The sequence below is a fragment of the Scophthalmus maximus genome, chromosome 8 (genome assembly GCF_022379125.1).
Source record: "Scophthalmus maximus strain ysfricsl-2021 chromosome 8, ASM2237912v1, whole genome shotgun sequence".
Taxonomy (NCBI): domain Eukaryota; kingdom Metazoa; phylum Chordata; class Actinopteri; order Pleuronectiformes; family Scophthalmidae; genus Scophthalmus; species Scophthalmus maximus.
Genome location: NC_061522.1, coordinates 18692501 through 18709964, shown reverse-complemented (window position 1 = coordinate 18709964; position 17464 = coordinate 18692501). Strand labels below are relative to the sequence as shown.

At 45.7% G+C, this 17464-nt stretch overlaps 1 protein-coding gene across 5 annotated transcripts in view; it reads right to left on the bottom strand.

Moving 5' to 3' along the window:
* Nucleotides 1-17464, bottom strand: part of xylt1 (xylosyltransferase I) — a 138168-nt gene that overhangs the window by 30484 nt on the left and 90220 nt on the right. For all 5 annotated transcript variants that reach the window (XM_047333781.1, XM_047333780.1, XM_047333783.1 and 2 more), the window contains one exon: nt 5415-6003. In XM_047333781.1, the coding sequence (XP_047189737.1) occupies nt 5415-6003 (589 nt within the window). The remainder of the gene's footprint in view (nt 1-5414; nt 6004-17464) is intronic.

Genomic DNA, 17464 nt, shown 5'->3' with positions numbered 1-17464 from the left:
GGCTGTGTGCGCGTGTTTGATTACAAAAGCTCATCTGTTGTGTATTTGTTAAGTTGTGAGGGGTTGGGTTATTAGTCATCACAGGATGGTGAGCACTTAGAAATATATATTCGAGGGACAAAAGGAAGCACATTTGAAAGCCTAATGAATATAGTTATTAATGCTAATTAAATGTCATTCTTTAATTAAACAATGAGCGTAAATAGCCAACACAACGAGGTTGCTCAGCAACACAGTAAGTAGCAGTTTGTTCTGTGATTGTCATATTTATACTAATTAACCGTTATGTCACATTTCAGTGGGTAATTTACATCCTCTCTGAATGTATACTGAGGACATTTTATAGTTACCAATCAAGAACTTTTCATGTATATTAAGACTATAACACAATCATTACGCCTTGACAAAAACACTGGCTGTGGGTGTACAAAATACAGTAGGTAACTTCCCTCTGCCTTTTGTTCGCTCATTTAAATACACCAGACGTTCCCGGGAGGCTGAACTGGTCACAATTATGCAGCCAAGCTGCAACTAAAATATTAATAAATACATGAATAAAATAGTCATACATCTATTTCAGCCCGTGGAACAAAAAACGCCGCACCGCAAAAACCATGGCTCACTCATCCATTTTCTTACATGATTGAATTGGAACTATGACAATTTCAACCAAACACTACACACTACACTGTAACTGCTATCCTCTTCCAGACAGGCATCTTGTAAAGGTTTCCTCTGGGGGCTCCCAGGGTGGAGCACAGTTTGACAGTGGGCTATCATTCCTCTCAGGCACGACTCCCAGAGGACGCCAGAACATGCTTATTGTTGTCACACAAATGACAGCAATAAGCACGCAGGCAAGCGCTGCCCCGGTGGAGGCCTGCCAAGCCACTCTCAAACTAAACAATTCCAACAAAACCCCTGGAGAGCCACTGGTAACCTCATATAGCTCCGTCGGTTGACTGTGGTTTTTGTACCTCAAAAACAAACACTTGCACATCAAACTCATTAAATTAAAAAAAAAAAAAAAAACCTTCCTCGGAGCAGTGCTGCACCGTCGAGTCCCCTGAACTTTATTAATCTCAGACATATTGTTTGTTTTGTGAATCTGCAGTTATTACGGCAAACGTGCACATGCAACTTATGAGACATGTTTGTTCACAGAATGCGCCTTCAGGAGATTAATGACTATAATTTGGGACTTTGGTTCCCAAGAGCCTGTCTGTGATAAAGAAGAGCAAAAGGAAACTGAAAGGGAATACTGATGGGGGGGGGGGGGGGGGGGGGTTATTCCTCTGAGATGACATTTCCACACAAAAAAGGAAAGAAAAATATAAAAAAAGACCCTCCAAGTGTCCGACCCTGGGGTCCTGTAATTACTCAAAATTTAAGTGCAGGTGTCCGACCTGTCTTCCCTTTAGTTGACAGGGAGGGGATAAGACGGCCCCCTCCCCTTCAACACACCACATTGGTTGGAATTTAAGGCCAGGTGTCCAACACGGCTTTGTTTAAGGGGTTTGACCACCAGGGTGAGGTGGACGACACGCTCCCTTGGCTCCAATTGGCCCCGGCTCTTGTCAGTCACTCATACTTATTTCTTGCATGCTCTTTCTATCTTTCTCTCTCCCGCATATGTGTGCGTGTGTGTGTGTGTGACAGCTCGGGGGGTGGGGGACTGCTGTGGGCCATATCAGATTGAACGGTAATTGGTGACCAGCTAAGAAGGTTCACTGGTTTGCTTTGCACACAGATAATTGGCCAGTCGCTTCACAATGCACTTTGAGAGTGTGTGCTATGCTGGCTAGCTGAACTAATGAGCACTGCTCTGTGTGTGTGTGTGTGTGTGTGTGTGTGTGAGAGAGAGAGAGCTAGTGTGAACTTAAATTTAACTGTCAGATTTTACTGTCGAGCATGTGTTTTTATCTCTAGAGGAGCGTCAGTATTTTTTGACCTATTCCAAAAGAGAAAAAAACCCCAGAGGACCTCCCTTTGAACTCATCACTCTTCATCATGCTTCCCTTTCGTCATCAATCTTTTAAACTGCCTCTCCCTCATCTGCTATCACTCCACTCTCTTGCCCACCCTCCCGTCTTAACTGCTCACATGAGAGGTTGGAACGAGGGCCGAGCTACATCCCAAAGGGCTTGTGACAAATTGCGTTTGAGAATATCCTGAGGATCGGTGTTTGCTCCTTGAAACCATCCACAACGGCAGGTTGGCAAATAATATACTGTAAATCAGGGGTGGGGAGCGACCGGACTAAGAAATACCAAAACATTCTCATGCCATCAATTATGACATAGAATAACTGGTCCATCAGGTCGGTCCCTGTCTCTCTGTATGCCTGTCAGGTCACACTCAGGGTGAACACCACACATACACAGCAGCCATACGTGTCATCGCTGACAAGCGTCATGCGATTGTCAAGAAAAAGATAAGTAGCGGCAGAATGTTGTGCTTTTCAAGAGAAATGGACAAACGATTATTATTTTGTTCAAACGAAAGAGAGGCCAGTCGTGTCTAGTTTGCAGGTACACGGTTCGAGTGATGAAAAAGTCCAATCTCGGCATCATTACAGCTGGAAACATGCAGCTACACTGGATGAGCTGAGGACAAATGCTCTTGGACAAAGTGAATGCTCCTCAGTGGAGTTTGTGTGCCCAAAAAAGTAGATCTCACGAGACCACATTCTGACAGAGACAATGTGAGCTGCTCACAACGAAGCTTGAGCAGTTAATGGCTAAGAAGCTGAATCCTCATTTAGAAGGAGCCTTGTCTCTGCTGCAGAGCTGCAAGAACCAGGCAAAGTCAAATTGTTCCAAACTGTCAGAGGGCGGATTACTGATATGACACAAGATGGTGAAAAAAAAGGACAGCCAAAATGATTTGCAGTTTTTCTTTCTGGCCCGTGATGGAACAACAGACATAACATCAAGGAGTTTGATACGAGGGAGGATTCACTCTCCCAAGCGGCAGGCGGCAGGGAGCATATCTAAGCTGTGGAAAACAGCACAATGCTTCCGCCGGAAAAACTATTTTAGAAAGGCGTGACTCAAATCAGTGAGGTCACAAGCCTGGAACGAAAAACAATGACCTAAAAGAGACTACAGGAGGAGACAGGCGATAGTTCTCTGTGGATTTGACACTATACACGACCTCAATACTGATTATAGAAGCTTTAAGTAGATTCATAATCAAATATTTTTCAGTGCAATGCCATTAAAGTGCAGCTCAGGCCACAGGCATTTTGTTTTTTTAATGTCTGAACCTGACTTGAACCTGTTGTTGTTGTTGTCGTTGTTGTCGTTACCGTGGTCACAGGACTCCTGTGATTGATGTGTGGGCACCTTGCAAATGTCACTCAACAGGCATTGTTTTGCAAGATTGTCTACACATTCAAATTATGACTATTTACCAATAATGCAGTCCATCATTTAAAGTAAGGTTTAACTCGATACTTGAGCACCACATCAAGTACACCATCATATTAATCCAACTGTCAAGTCGCGTATTGTTCGAGCGACACGACCAACTCGAACATCATTTGTGCATTTTCGTCCAAACCCAGCCGACCCGTCGGGCTTGGGTTGTGCATCCACCCTCTAATGGGCCATCAGGTGAACACTACATGGGATCGAGGTCACCGTCTGCCAGTTAACACCCCTGCTGGATATCATGATGAGCAAAGCTATCATACAGGAGGCAAAGACGCCGCACGTGTTCCTCCGGTATTGCTCGACGCTACCAGAGCTAACACAATTGCTCATCTAAGCAGGGCCTCAAGGACAGAATACTGATCAAATCAAATTGGACAATTCTCTGCTAACAAGGTTAGGGCTTGAATTGGGCTGAGGGAACCGAGGAGGGAGGAGAGGCAGATCGGGAGAGATAAAACATTGGCAGGCAGCGGGCGGAGAACAAGAGAGGAAAAGTGATTTAATTTCACTGTCGTGTTTTTACAGCCCAGCCACCAGGGGGGGAAGCCCCTTTTCAATTTCTTTGTCTCATTTGATCAACCTGTCAGTTTGAGTGGGGTTGGCGAGTCGCTGTGTGTGAGACGACAGGAGCTGAGGTCCAGACAAACCGCAGCCCCGCACCTGAGAAAGGGGGAATGTGCAAAAGTTGCTAAGTCACCGTGCCTCCTCCAGTTCTAATAACACGAGCGAGGGCCAGCGAGGTATCTGACTACAACAGACAGGGTGTATGATAGTTTTCTCCTCCTCCCCTGCTGTCCATAGTGCATTCAGTCCACTCCCGCGCGTGGAAACGTGTATGCGTGTGCGTGCGGTTCACTCAAACACGGCCGCTGATGCGTGCTGCTCAGCGATTGCTGCAGACGCAACAGATTTTGTTTACAGCATCCACAACCCGACTGCAGATGTCTATAAATTCTTAGAAAAAAAACAACCTCTGTGCGCACGTGTGTGCGTCTGCTTGAGAAAAAAAGAAGGAGAACCTGTGTTCTGTGGCCAGCTTGAGAAAACAAATGAAAATTGGAAAGCAATTTGGAGAGAATACAAGCGGCGTCCACATTTTCCCTAACAATTTACTTCGCCAATTACACATCAGCAAAAAAAGACATTTCTTGCCTTTGACGAGAACTGCAATTACAAGAGCAGGACCTATTTTACCCTGTACTGAAACCTGGCTGGTCAGAATAGACTCTTTTTGATGTTATGTTTCCTTTTTTTGTTGCTGTAAAAAATAAAACTTGTGCTTTTTTAAAAATTGACTTGAAGGAAACAAATGTTTAAAGGGCACTGCAGCCAATGGCTCCTCTTCCTCATCTACTTTCACTCTTTTATTTCACATAGACAAAGTCAAATTTGAAGCTTTATTCATCTTACATTACTCAGAGTGTGTACACACAGGCCTTGTTGTGTCACAAACTCTAACCCAGTTATTGTCCCTCTTCATCCACCCAACTGAATCACAACATTTTGTTTGTCTTAAAATTGAGGTATAACACTTTTAGTTGTTTCAAATCAAGGTTTGAAAAGGGAAGGACTCCGATGGAAAACGTGATGTCCCATGCTACCATGAACCAATCGGAGTAAAGCTTTATTTAAATAAAAAATTTGATGCCATCAAATCTGACGAACCAAACCCACGCAGACCTGACGGGTGTTACACTTTCAATAAGTAGTAAGAAGATCTTGGGAAGATCTGACACCCTGTTTTTCAGGTATCTATGTGGCATCAGACATTGTACAGTGTCTGATTAAACAACTCAAATGAAATCAATACTCTTAAATCAGACGTGCCCACGTAGTTAAGCTTGATAGATATCGACCCCATGCAGTGGGAGAATTTTTGTGCAGAATACAAAGTGACCGCTCTCCTGCAACTGGAATAACAATTTGAATGAACAAAAATCAGATAATCAATCCGTTTAATTACGCCTATGGACTCACCCTCAAGGTGGCAGTAGCGAGTGACCTTCTCAGGCATTAACTGCCCTTCCTTGTGTCTGCAGTACACCTCGGCGATCTGCTGCCGACACTCCTTGCTCTTGGCTCTGGAGAGAGCTGAGATGGCCTCCTTCCCGCTGATCTCGCACTCGGGCGGCTGGTCGTAGGTCACCTCCAGCGGCGCCGCAGTCGCCTGCCTCCTGTGGGGGTGTTGATGTCTGTGCTGGGATGGGGCCTGCTGGGCCTGTGAGGCGCGGTACTGCTGCCGCGGAACTCCCGCGATTCCCTGACCACCCGGGTGGGAGGAATTGTTGCCGACCGCCAGTGGCTGGTGGCCTACGGGCAGCACTTCATTTGAGCTGCGGCCCAGATTGGGGGAGTTGTCCCGCCAGGCCTGCTGCTGCGTGTGGGCTTTCTCCTGCAGATGCTCCCGCTGCTGCTTGCTGCTCGTGGCGCCTACAGACTGCCGGTGTGGCTGCGAGCGCGCGCCAAAGTTACTATTGTCTATGTTCTCAAAGTCTCTGGGCACAGAGTTCTCGTTGTTGCTGTCGACTCGACTTTTCTCCTTTGGCCGGTGGGAGTAGTATCCATCCTGGACGGAGAGGAACAGGGACAGAAGGAAGACATAAGGGGAGAGAGAAAAGGGGAGGAGGGGGGGGGGGGCACAAACAAGGAAAAAAAGATCAGAATTGAGTGACTGTGGTGCATATCAAATGATAGATTAACAATCAATGGTTCACGTATGAGTGGTTGGAGCCCCGTTGAACCGCAAGGCATGAAATTAAGCAGCAAGCGACCGAGTGAGAGGACAACAAGGTGCAACTGAACAGGAGATGATTCAGGGTTGAGGGCTCTGCCGCCCCGTGCCATCATCAGATTAGCCCCGGTTTCAATTAAATTCCCCCCTCAAATGGGCCCAGCACTCCGTAAACAGATTACCAAGAAGGGATAAAGGGACAACATTTGACTGTGAGTGTGTGTGTGAGAGCAGTCCTCTTTCCCCTGGAGTCACATGAGAATGTGAAGAAATCGTAGTGGTGGGGACGTGGGACTTAGAAAAGGCCGCACTTGTCAGCGCTGTGTGTCTGCATATATGACATAGAGTGTGTGCGTCTGAACGTCTGAATGTACAATTTTCCTATCTTTCCAGCAGAATAGGCTAAAAGCGAAGGAGCAGAACAGGGGACAGCAGAAAAGTGGTGTGTGTGTGGGGGGGGGGGGGGGGGGTTGCGAGGCGAAGGAGTGCTGACACGAGGCATGAGTTCTGCTCCCAGGAAGCACCGGCTTGTTCCAGCCAAATGTGCCACGATGCATCAAACGGGAAGAACGGAGGAAGCCGCCTGGCTGCCTCACCTTGCCAGACACAAACAGCAGCCGAAAGAAAGATACAGCTCATAACAACAGGGATCCCTGATGCGTTTGTCCATTTACAAGGAAAAGAAGAGAGAGAGAGAGAAGGGGGTAAGGGGGTGGTAAATGCAATATGACGTGTGTGAGACCGACTTAAAGCAGGAGAGGTGGGGGACACAGGGGAGGCTGGTGAGATGCAACTGTGAGCCAGGTGCTCTGCATGAAAATGTTTTCCCACTCCTAAAGCCAGGCCTGTTATCAGCCCATTGCCCCCCCACCCCCCGCCTTCTCTCTCTCTGCAAACACCTTGTACCAGCACAATTACAAAGGTGACAGGATGACACACATTTACACACTGAGACTGGAGGGAGGTGATATTGTAGAGGAGGAGGAACAAAAAAACAAAAACGTATGAAAAACAGTGAGAACAATATTCTCATTTTTTAGCTTCCTTGGCAGAGACGTGATTTCCAAAAGACTGGATACCTTTAAGCCCTCTCCTCTCCGCATGCATCTCTGACTTTTCTTGACTCCTTGCCTCTACTTTTCTTCACACTTCTCTTCACACATCCCCATTCCACCCCTCCGCTCTGCTCCCTTCACCTCTCATCCCTTTCTGCTCCACATCGCGCTCCTCTTCTCTCATCATCCGCTTCCCATTTCACGTCCCTCGCACCTCCCTCTCTCCCTCCTCAGCCTCTTTCCCCCGACTTCTCCTCTGCTCCTGGCCGTCATAACCTCTCCCCCGTTCCCCTCCCCTCCTTGTCTTCCTCCACTTTCTTCACTGTGCCAGTTTAAACAGGCCGCGTTGTCTGAATGGCAGAACCTGCTAATCCTGCGTGTAACAGCTGCTTAGGGCAGTGATCACCTAAAAAGAAATCTCTGCTCGCCGAGTTTCAAAGGGAATGCTTTAGCAGGCTAATCCACGCAGTGCCAAGTCACTGGATGTTTGCAGAGGTAAAATGAGTCTGTGTGCATTCACGATTATGTGTGTACAGTGAACGCGTCTTGTGGATTTTCACTTGAGTGTGTGTGTGTGTGTGTGTGTGTGTTTAAGGGAGAGAGATAGACAGCATGTAAGATAGAGGCAGCATTTGTGTTTGCCCTGAGGAAACTCCCACTTTGAGTCCCAATGTGAGAGACATTAGTGATAAGGGACAAGAGACAACTACCTGAAAAAAGGAAAAAAAAACTACCACAATTGGTTGATTGAATTATTTAGGTCTTATTCAAGTTAACATACCAAATATTAATTGGCTCCTTAATTGTGAATATCCTTTCTTTTTGGCTTTTTTGTTTATACTAAACTAAACATAAATTACTTTGACATTAAAGGCAATGTTGCCTCCTCACTTTTGTGACGACAGTGAGATGATGTCTGTAAGATAATTATGCAACTGGAGCGGGGAGAGGTTTATCTTAGCGTAAAGACTGGAAACAGGGTGAAACAGCTTCACGTAGCTCGACTCTGTCCGAAACGTGACAAAGTCTAACCGACTCATTCATCGACTAATCACTTTACAGTGACATTACTGTACTAAGAGCTACTTCTTTAAAATGCCGCCCCGCTCGCTATAATTGTTTTCTTTAGGGGGGATAAAAAAAATACAAATCACATCAAAGAGATGTTGATTTGTCGCAGATGAATTGACATGGTAAGAGTAAGAGGGGGGTCGGCCCCATGTGGCCCCGGAGTGGAAATGAGTATGTATTTGTAAGCCGGCAGTGAGGAGATTTCTTTGGATAAACAATCTTCACGCTGTGCCCCCTTCTCCCTTCTGCTCCCCTTCCTCCTGTGAACAAAGTACTCCAGTAGCGGCGGTGCTCTTTAATCTCAGGTAGCGGGCCTTTAGCAGGAAGAGGCGGGGCACGGAATTAAGAGTTGAGGTAAGCCATTGGAGATAGGACCTGCGTCGGGCAGCAGACGGGGGGCTGGGGGTGGGTATTGATTTTTGCAGGGGAGTGCCGAGGAGGCCAAACCCGGATTCCGGATTGCCTAGCATGTGTTATGCTGGCTGCACACACACACACACACACACACACACACACACACACACACACACACACACACACACACACACACACACACACACACACACACACACACACACACACACACACACACACACACACACACACACACACACACACACACACACACACACACACACACACACACACACACACACACACACACACACAGAGCTCTGCTGTGAAGTGAGGAAAAAACAGAGGAAGTATGTGCTAATATCATCCATCACTGGTAGGTACATTTCGAGAGAGAAAGAGAGAGGCCTGTGGGCCTGTGAGTTTCAGCAACCCCCCCCCCCCCACACTTGGGAATGGTTTAGTCCATTCCTCAGTACAGAGCTGGCCCTTTCCACTTTCCCTCATTTCCTCTGCCACAGGGGGAAATATTTCACCTGTCCTTTTTCTCTCCACCCCCCGCCCCCAAACCCCAATCTCCTGTGCACCAGAGAAAAAAGGCCACATATCTCTCTCTCTCAGCACGTCCAGCTTCGCCTCGCTCCACCTCCACCACCTCCTCCTCCCTGGCCCACGTATCATCCCTCGTTCTAGGGGAAGGAAAGCAGTTCATCTACTTCCCGCCCCCTCCCCTCCTCCTTAATGCCATCATTTACAGTTGCAGAGCACGGGAAAGCAAGGTAGCAGCACATATCAGTGTCCCCCCCCCTCCACCACCACCAACCCGGCAGCACCCTTGCCTTTAAAAAGTCATCATTCCTATGGGGGCTGAGCTGAGATAAGCTACTGCGTTTGTCAGCGGTGCGAACCCTGTTAACTCTGGGTAACCATTCTCCGAATCCATGGATCGGTTCAGACCTCAATTTTTTAAATCCAGGGTTATCCAGCGTAAGCGAATTAAAACAAGCCGAACTTTTACTACGGACGTGGTCACTCGATCACATTTGGACCAAAGAAGTGACACGTGCTGTTGGAAGACAATAAAATAGTGTCATATTTAAGGAATATACAGATTTTAAATGGAATAGTAATTTTGTGATTTTCTTTTACGTGAGACATAATACAGAAGACACACCAGGCATTGTAGGTTTACAACGGAATTGTGTTGATGACTCACGCAGACCAGATTGTTACAACTACAATTCAATATACAATTTGAGTTAAAAATTGAAAATATAATTAAAACAACAATAGACAATAGCAACGATTGAAAGGCCTTTTTCCCAGAGGATAAGGGGACAAACAGACCTGTGGCCTGGGTGGGCTCATGGGTCTGCATTGTTGTCGCCGGCCGTTGGTGCAGTGGCAGAAGACGGTTTCTATTGCATTTCTGTACGAGTTGTAACAAAATCATTTTTGTTAAATTAATGATGTAAAGAGAGCACAACAGGCTGCAGTGGTGGCTGCAGGTTGCCGCGTTGTGTTCAGTCGTCTTCAGGTGTTTGCATGGTGGTTTTTCGTGGTGGCGAAGGAACAGCATGCAGACAACAAACACACAGTCAGGTTTATCTAGAACCGGTGACTGTGCATGAGTAGGTGAGTGTCGGGGGCACTCCGGCAGCATGCTGGGCAGATTCTGCGACGACCTGCCGGACCATGTGGCTAACGAGCTCAGATTAATTACCTGGATTGAATCCCCGCGATACCCTGAGCAAGACGTGGCATCTGGCATCTTGACGCGGGAGACTGATACGCTGACAGACTCCAGTTCACAGCTGCTCGAGCACCTCAGGACACGCAGGGGAGAGGATGAGCCGGGGCGGAGCGGGGTCGACCTAAATGCTTAGCGACGTCTTGGAAAGTCTTACTTATCGTAGTTTAGCAGCGGTAGAGTTTGGGCCCGAGAACAGCTGCTCTTTTCGGCGTTCCTTAGATTCACGGTTAAGGTATCAACCCCTCTCATCCAGAAAGATTTACAAAGCGTGGAAAGGAAGACAAAGCCCACAGTTTCAAAGGGTCCAACTGTCTAATCTGACAATGAGAGAAATCACGCTGGAAACAGGGTAAAGAGAGACACGGATGAGTCATGGGGAGATTTTTGATGCTTCAGTCAAGTGGATTTCATAAGAGATATAATGCTGCGTTCCTGGGGCTTTTATTTTTATTTTGTCTTCTAGTAATTTCCTTTGTCCCTGCTACCTTTCTCTTTCTTTTTCTCCCTTCAGTCAATCCCTTCAATCCCCTTCTTTCTCCGCAGGAATGCCAGTCACATGCAGTGCAATTGTGTGCATGTTTATGTGTATGTGTGTGTGCGCCTTAAAATGCACGATTGGCCGCAACTCCGAATGAACAGCATGGGTTTGGTATGCACAGAAGTCTCTTGTGGTTTGTCTTTGTGTGCGCGTGTGTGTGTATGTGCAAATGGGGATCGCACATGATTAACGATTTGGTTTGAAAAAAGGATGTATTGTCTGAAAAGAAAGCAAAAAAAGTGCCTATCCTCTAGGAATCTTCTTAAAAAGACAAAATGATTGAAATATGCTATAATGATTTACATCTTCCAGATACGAGGACTTCACCGAGACCAGGAGGTGGAGGTGGTCTCACCGACTGCCACTGAGTCCAACTTCTTTCTGATGGATACTCTTGTGTTATTGTAATGATATGGTTTCACTTACTACATTTGAACTGGGCAAAAACACAAAAAAGCCCAGACACAAGGAAGATAGCAGTTTCTCTTCCTCAAAACTTTTTTTATTTTAAATGCAGCGAAGCTCTGCATGAAAACCACAAAGATACATATGAATACACTGTGGTTCTCTGAGGAGTTTCCTCAAGGCCAGAGTGGAATTAAAGAATACTTCTTGCTTCCCTCACAATATATTTCCATTCCAATGCAATACTTGAGATCTCCCGCAATAGTTTTGCGGAGGTCCGCTCGTATACTCATAATGCTCAGCCCACTCCCTGAAGTTCTCTGATGGCCTGGTGATATGTGAGCATAACCCAGGATTATCCATATACATATTTGTAGTTGAGCCACATTTAGCACAAAGTGGAGCTGTGCAGCTTGCTGTAGCACGCGTACGCCCTTTTCTCATAAAGGAGGATTATGACCCTTCACAGTCACAAAGCTTATGCTAAGCTAAACTAATCAAATGGTATCAATCGAGCAGTTCCCCAAAATGACAAACCATTCCCGTAAACACGATGTGTTTGCTGCGGCTGGATTTCAGGATCATACCATTATAAGTGTTTGAGCATGTGTTGCGTAAGGATAAGGCAGTGTGGAAATAGAAATGAAACACAAAAAAGAGTTTGTTCAAAGATAATAAAAAGAGGCTAATGATTAGTTTGACAAATACTTCCCAGCAGTTTATGGCCTCCACTGTGCTCAGTATTGGTTCAGTGACCACCTCACTACACGTTCGATACAGCCACTTATATGTTTGATTAGCTTCCTCCTGCAGCGGAAGCACACGTACTGGCCACTAATACTTCATGTGGCATCATCAACACTTAGTATTGATCATTAAATTCCTTTTTCTCTTGGCTGTTTTGAGCATCTGGAATCCAGAAATTCAAGCGAATCTATCTATTGCACTTACGACAGTATACATCCCTCTGGATGAAAGCATCACATGAATGCTTGAAATGTAAATGAGTCACCTAATGTGCAAAATTTTATCTAGCTGTTAGAATGCCACAGTGGAAAAAATGACAAAATACAATAAATGTGTTGCAATCAGGGCTGCACGGTGGTGTAGTGGTTAGCACTTTCGTCTCACAGCAAGAAGGTTCTGGGTTCGAATCCTGGTTCAAAACCAACCAGGGCCTTCCTGTGTGGAGTTTGCATGTTTTCCCGTGTATCTCTCTGGGTTCTCTGGCTTCCTCCCACAGTCCAAAGACATGCAGAATGGAGTTAGGTTCATTGGAGACTCTAAATTGACCGTAGGTGTGAATGTGAGAGTGAATGGTTGTTTGTCTCTGTATGTGGCCCTGCGAAAGGCTGGCGACCTGTCCAGGGTGAACCCAGCCTCTCGCCCAATGTGAGCCGGGATTGGCTCCAGCACCCCCGCGACCCTTAAGTGGATGAAAGCGGTAGATGATGGATGGATGGATGGATGGTGTAGCAATCAAGATGATTCTCTTCTGAAACATTCCACCCGAAATTGGATTTAAGAGAAAAAAGGGTTAGACCTCAGATAACCTCGAAGACTTATTCTGAGTGTGTACCAACAACAAGGAAGCTCACACTGGGAACAATGTCAGAGCTGAAATCCTTAAAGCATGTACCAAAAGTGAAGCCGGCCTGCCTGAGTCTCACGAGGTTTGGTTCTCCCCTCAAAAATCTTTACTCGGCATCCGAGCAGCTTACTCAAATGGATTACACACACACACACACACACACACACACACACACACACACACACACACACACACACACACACACACACACACACACACACACACACACACACACACACACACACACACACACACACACACACACACACACACACACCTGTCTCTCCATACTAACGTGCTCCCTTGGCTTGTACTGTTTCTAACACACACACACACAACATGCAGTACAAACACAAAGCTGCAGACTCACACACGCTCGTCACTGGTTTAGTGCAAGTCACATTAATCCTGGGGGCTGTGTATGTTTTTTGCCCATGTGTGTGTGCGTGTGTGGGTCTGTCTGTCTGTGTAAGTTTATATATGTGTGGAGTAATATATGATTTCTCTGCTGTGCAGGCAACAGAAGCCAGAGTATTGAGTCTGAGAATGTGAGCCTCAGTGGATACTTTATTAAAAAAAAATACGCCAAATAAGGCAATGTACATACCCATGCCTACCAAGACTCCTTTCTTTATTACGTGTCTGACTTGTACAAACAAGAAACGTCATTTTCATACTTGCTTATCCATTACATATAAAATAAGCATGTGATTGCTATTTCAATTATAATAATTATATGTTTGCCTCACATGGCCAAAAGTGTGTCTGATGCGTCTGTCTGTGTGTTTTAGTGCTGTGTCCTAGAGTTGCTGGTGACAACAGAAAAGGACATGGTAAAAGACAGGGTACAGATGAGAGTGATCACCATTGCATGGTTGTGATGACGCAAAACGATAATGGTTGTGTCCGAGACGTCAATATGGTGCTCGTTACCGAGTGTCTGTTACAGTTTTGAATGAGTGAGCAAGGCAGTGATTTCAGGCAGAGCCGCAGACCTGTGGTGGTATCAGTCCTTTCACAGCAACAGATGACAGTAATTCTCCAAATGCAATTTCATTTAAAAAGCCTCTCGCTTTATGAGCCATAGATAAATAAATATCTTGTAAAATTCCATACTTGAGAAGTTCGTAATCCACTTCTGACGTGTAACAACGCGTCCTTGCCCAGCCAACATTCAAATTCACCTCAGTACACTGTATTCTAGTACTATTTTACAAGAACATATGAACTGATCTCACCATCCCAAAACGTCATTTTGTCATATTATATTGGGCACGAAACTTCAATCTTTAAATCTTTCAAATGATTATAAAAATGTTGTTTAAAATTCATAGCTTTATCCCAGGATAGATTCAGGCTAAGTTAAAAACAAACAGATTCCTTCACAGAACACTGCATTGGAACATGAGCAGTTTAAACTGGGTTAACTCTGTGTCTGGCTTTGGTCTAAATATCACTGTATTGTTTTGCAATATTACTTCTTAGCAAGGCCAGACACATTTCATTCCTGACTTCAGAGGAAATGTGCTGCGATCAAGGAACCTCCTCCGTCACAATCTGAGGTTGTGCAACCCGACACAGCGCTGAAATGTATCTCTCTAACCTCATTACTATTGTAGTCAAGTGTCCTTTTGGAGCACAATGAAATGATATATGCCCGCTCAAACAAACCCACCGCCTGTCCTCTGTCCCGCTCTCACTCCCCTGCTGGGTGAACCCTGGGAGTTTCCGGATGACAACAGGAATCTAAATCATACCTACAGTATGTTAGGTCTTTATCTCTCTGGGGCATGAAAGCCCGTTAGCGAGCCGGCGAGAAGATACTGGCAGATCTCCTACTGTGTCCCTTTACCCCCTTCCTCTCTCTCTCTCTCATACCGCGCCTCTTATTTTCCTCTGTGAATAAACCCCAGAACTTTACATCTCCAGCTCTGAATGGGGCCCATCAAGCGATTTTCTGAGCCATATCTCACAAGCGCATGAAAAAAGTCTCGCTCCCCCCCTTCCCCTCCCCTCCGAGCACACCTCCCTGTTCAGCCATGAAATGACACCCCTATTTAATCAATTGTGAATCATGAAATTTTGCACAAGAGACCCCTTTTCTTTACACTTGACAGTGATTGAACTGCACAGCCATGCAATTCCATTCACCACGGCGATGAGAAGAAGGGAGCGCGGGGGAGGAGCTGCGTCTCTATGCAGAGTGGGAGATGAAGGCGAGTTCCCCGTGACATCACAGGCCTCTGCTGAATGGCACCGCAACAGAGGGTCCCTTTCTGTGAGTTGGGTCCACGCGGTCAGACAGCACAGTGGTATCCTACATCTGATCTATAGGGGTGTGAAGGAGGCGTGTGCTTGTGTGTGTGTGTGTGTGTGCATCACGGATGAAGAGCCCTTCACAAACTTTTAACTGAGGCCCTAAAAATACTGGCAGTTAAGAATAGCAGAGGAAAAAAAGAGGGCTATGCAAGAGCGATTACAAGTGCGGGTGGAGGGTGACATAGCAAGATGAAAACCAAAAGAAATGTAGAGAGGAGGAGTAGAAGCGAAGAACAACAGAGATAGAGAGAGAGAAAGAGAGAAGAGGGGGAAGAGACCTCTGATGAGAAAGGCCCCCCGTCCCCTTTCTTTCCTCTGCATGAATGGGCTGTGGGAATGACAATGTGAATGCATGATGTGAGGGTCTGCGGTGAGTGTGTCAGGCGACATAGCTGAGATTCCAGACATCTGTGTGACACGGCGGTGACACTGCATGACCCGAGGGTGAACCCTGACGCAGAGGTCAGCGGGGTCACACCGGGTGGGGTCACGGCAGGACGAGAAAATGACAAGCTCTGCTTTTCTGTGACATCCGTTCTCTCGCCGTATCGTTCCTATATCAGATACGGTTTTTATTTTAAAGTTGGGGTGCGTGCCCCTGAATGTGTGCGTTTGTGTTTCATTTCTGCGTGTACCTGTGTGAGAACAATATGCTAATGATGTGCAAATATATCAAAACGGTGGGAGCCTTTGGTTTCATTTTCACAATGCAACCAGAAATTGCGGCAGGACTAGACTCCAAAAGCACATTATTGTGAAACGTAAATAATACGGAGAAAAAAAAACTTGCCCTGACTTTCCCTCAAATAATTCCACATAACTTTTTTTCCCAATTGTTTAAGCTATTAACATAAAATATGACTAGTTTCTAGCCCCCACTGTGAGACTTTGAGTAAAAATACTTCATGGATTACCATGAAACTTCATGTTTCGTGTCTCCACATGCCATTCGCTTCCTCTTCTAGTGACATCATCAGGTCTAAATACCATTTGTCCAAAATCGTGCTTTACGTCATGCTAATTAGCCACACTGTCAGGCAAATGCACTTAACTTACACTGCAAACACGATTTCTGCTGCAAAGGGTGTTCAAAACCCAAAATCATCAGCACAGGGATGGAAATCTACTTCAAAACCTGTTTCCCATGCCATGGCCTAACTTTCCTTCAAATTGCATAGTTTTTATTCGCAGCTTTTTGACTTAAAGAAACAATCCCGACTCGAGACCCACTCCCCGGCTTGTTACCGAGCTTTCCAGCACATTACGCAGTCCCCTATTCTGCTGATGAAGTATGCAAATGTGGCTGAGAGTTTTAGATTGTTTTGTCAAAACTTTGTTTCCAAAGTTAAGAATTAAATGTCAAGCTCAAGGTTTCTGGGGTAGTCTGAGAGAAACATTACCTTCTTATCAAAGGTAATAGCAGTCCAGGGGATTGCTTTTAATTTGTTTTGATATATTTCTGATTATACCTCTGCTTTTATGGGAACCTAAGGCACCTGTTAATTACATTTATTAATTATGTTTTGATTTCCAGACAGGTCTGGCGACTCAGATGCAGAGCGTACCCCTCAACCAGTCTTGACGTGGGTTTCAATGAGGCCCACGTCTTGTCACACATCATCTCTCTCTTTCTCATCTGTATGCAGATGTGAAAAAGAAGTCGGCTCTGGGAAAGCGCAAAACATGACTAGATCAGGACCAGGCAATCATTTAACGGAACACAATTCTGCAAATGACACAAACTGTCAGTGACCTGTGTCACTCGAACAATACAGAGAGAACTTGCTGTGCAAAGAGTGGGACTCTATCTGCTCGGTATACACCCAAAGGGAAAGCTAATTTCTGTGCATTAACAGACTGATGCTGGGGTGAAAAACAAGATGAAAAGATCGGAGAGAAATAATTTTAATCACCTGAGGTTTATTTCTAGGGGCTTGTCCGATGAGCCAAACTGCGCTGACAGCAGCAGGTTATTTAGAAAGCTACGGACTAGAGGGAGTTAGAGTTAAGGGGAAACACTTGCCTGAGATTAGATGAGATACTGATAGACTGGTTGCCTGTTTCTGTGCTGAGCTTCGAAAAGGAAATAATCTTCATTCATACTTATGTATTCGGTTTATGTATGTCTCGGAGCCGATTGTTCTACTCTGCAGCTGGTTGCTCAGTAGCAGAAAATACTATGAAGGAGGCAGAGCAATGGTGAAAAGTAA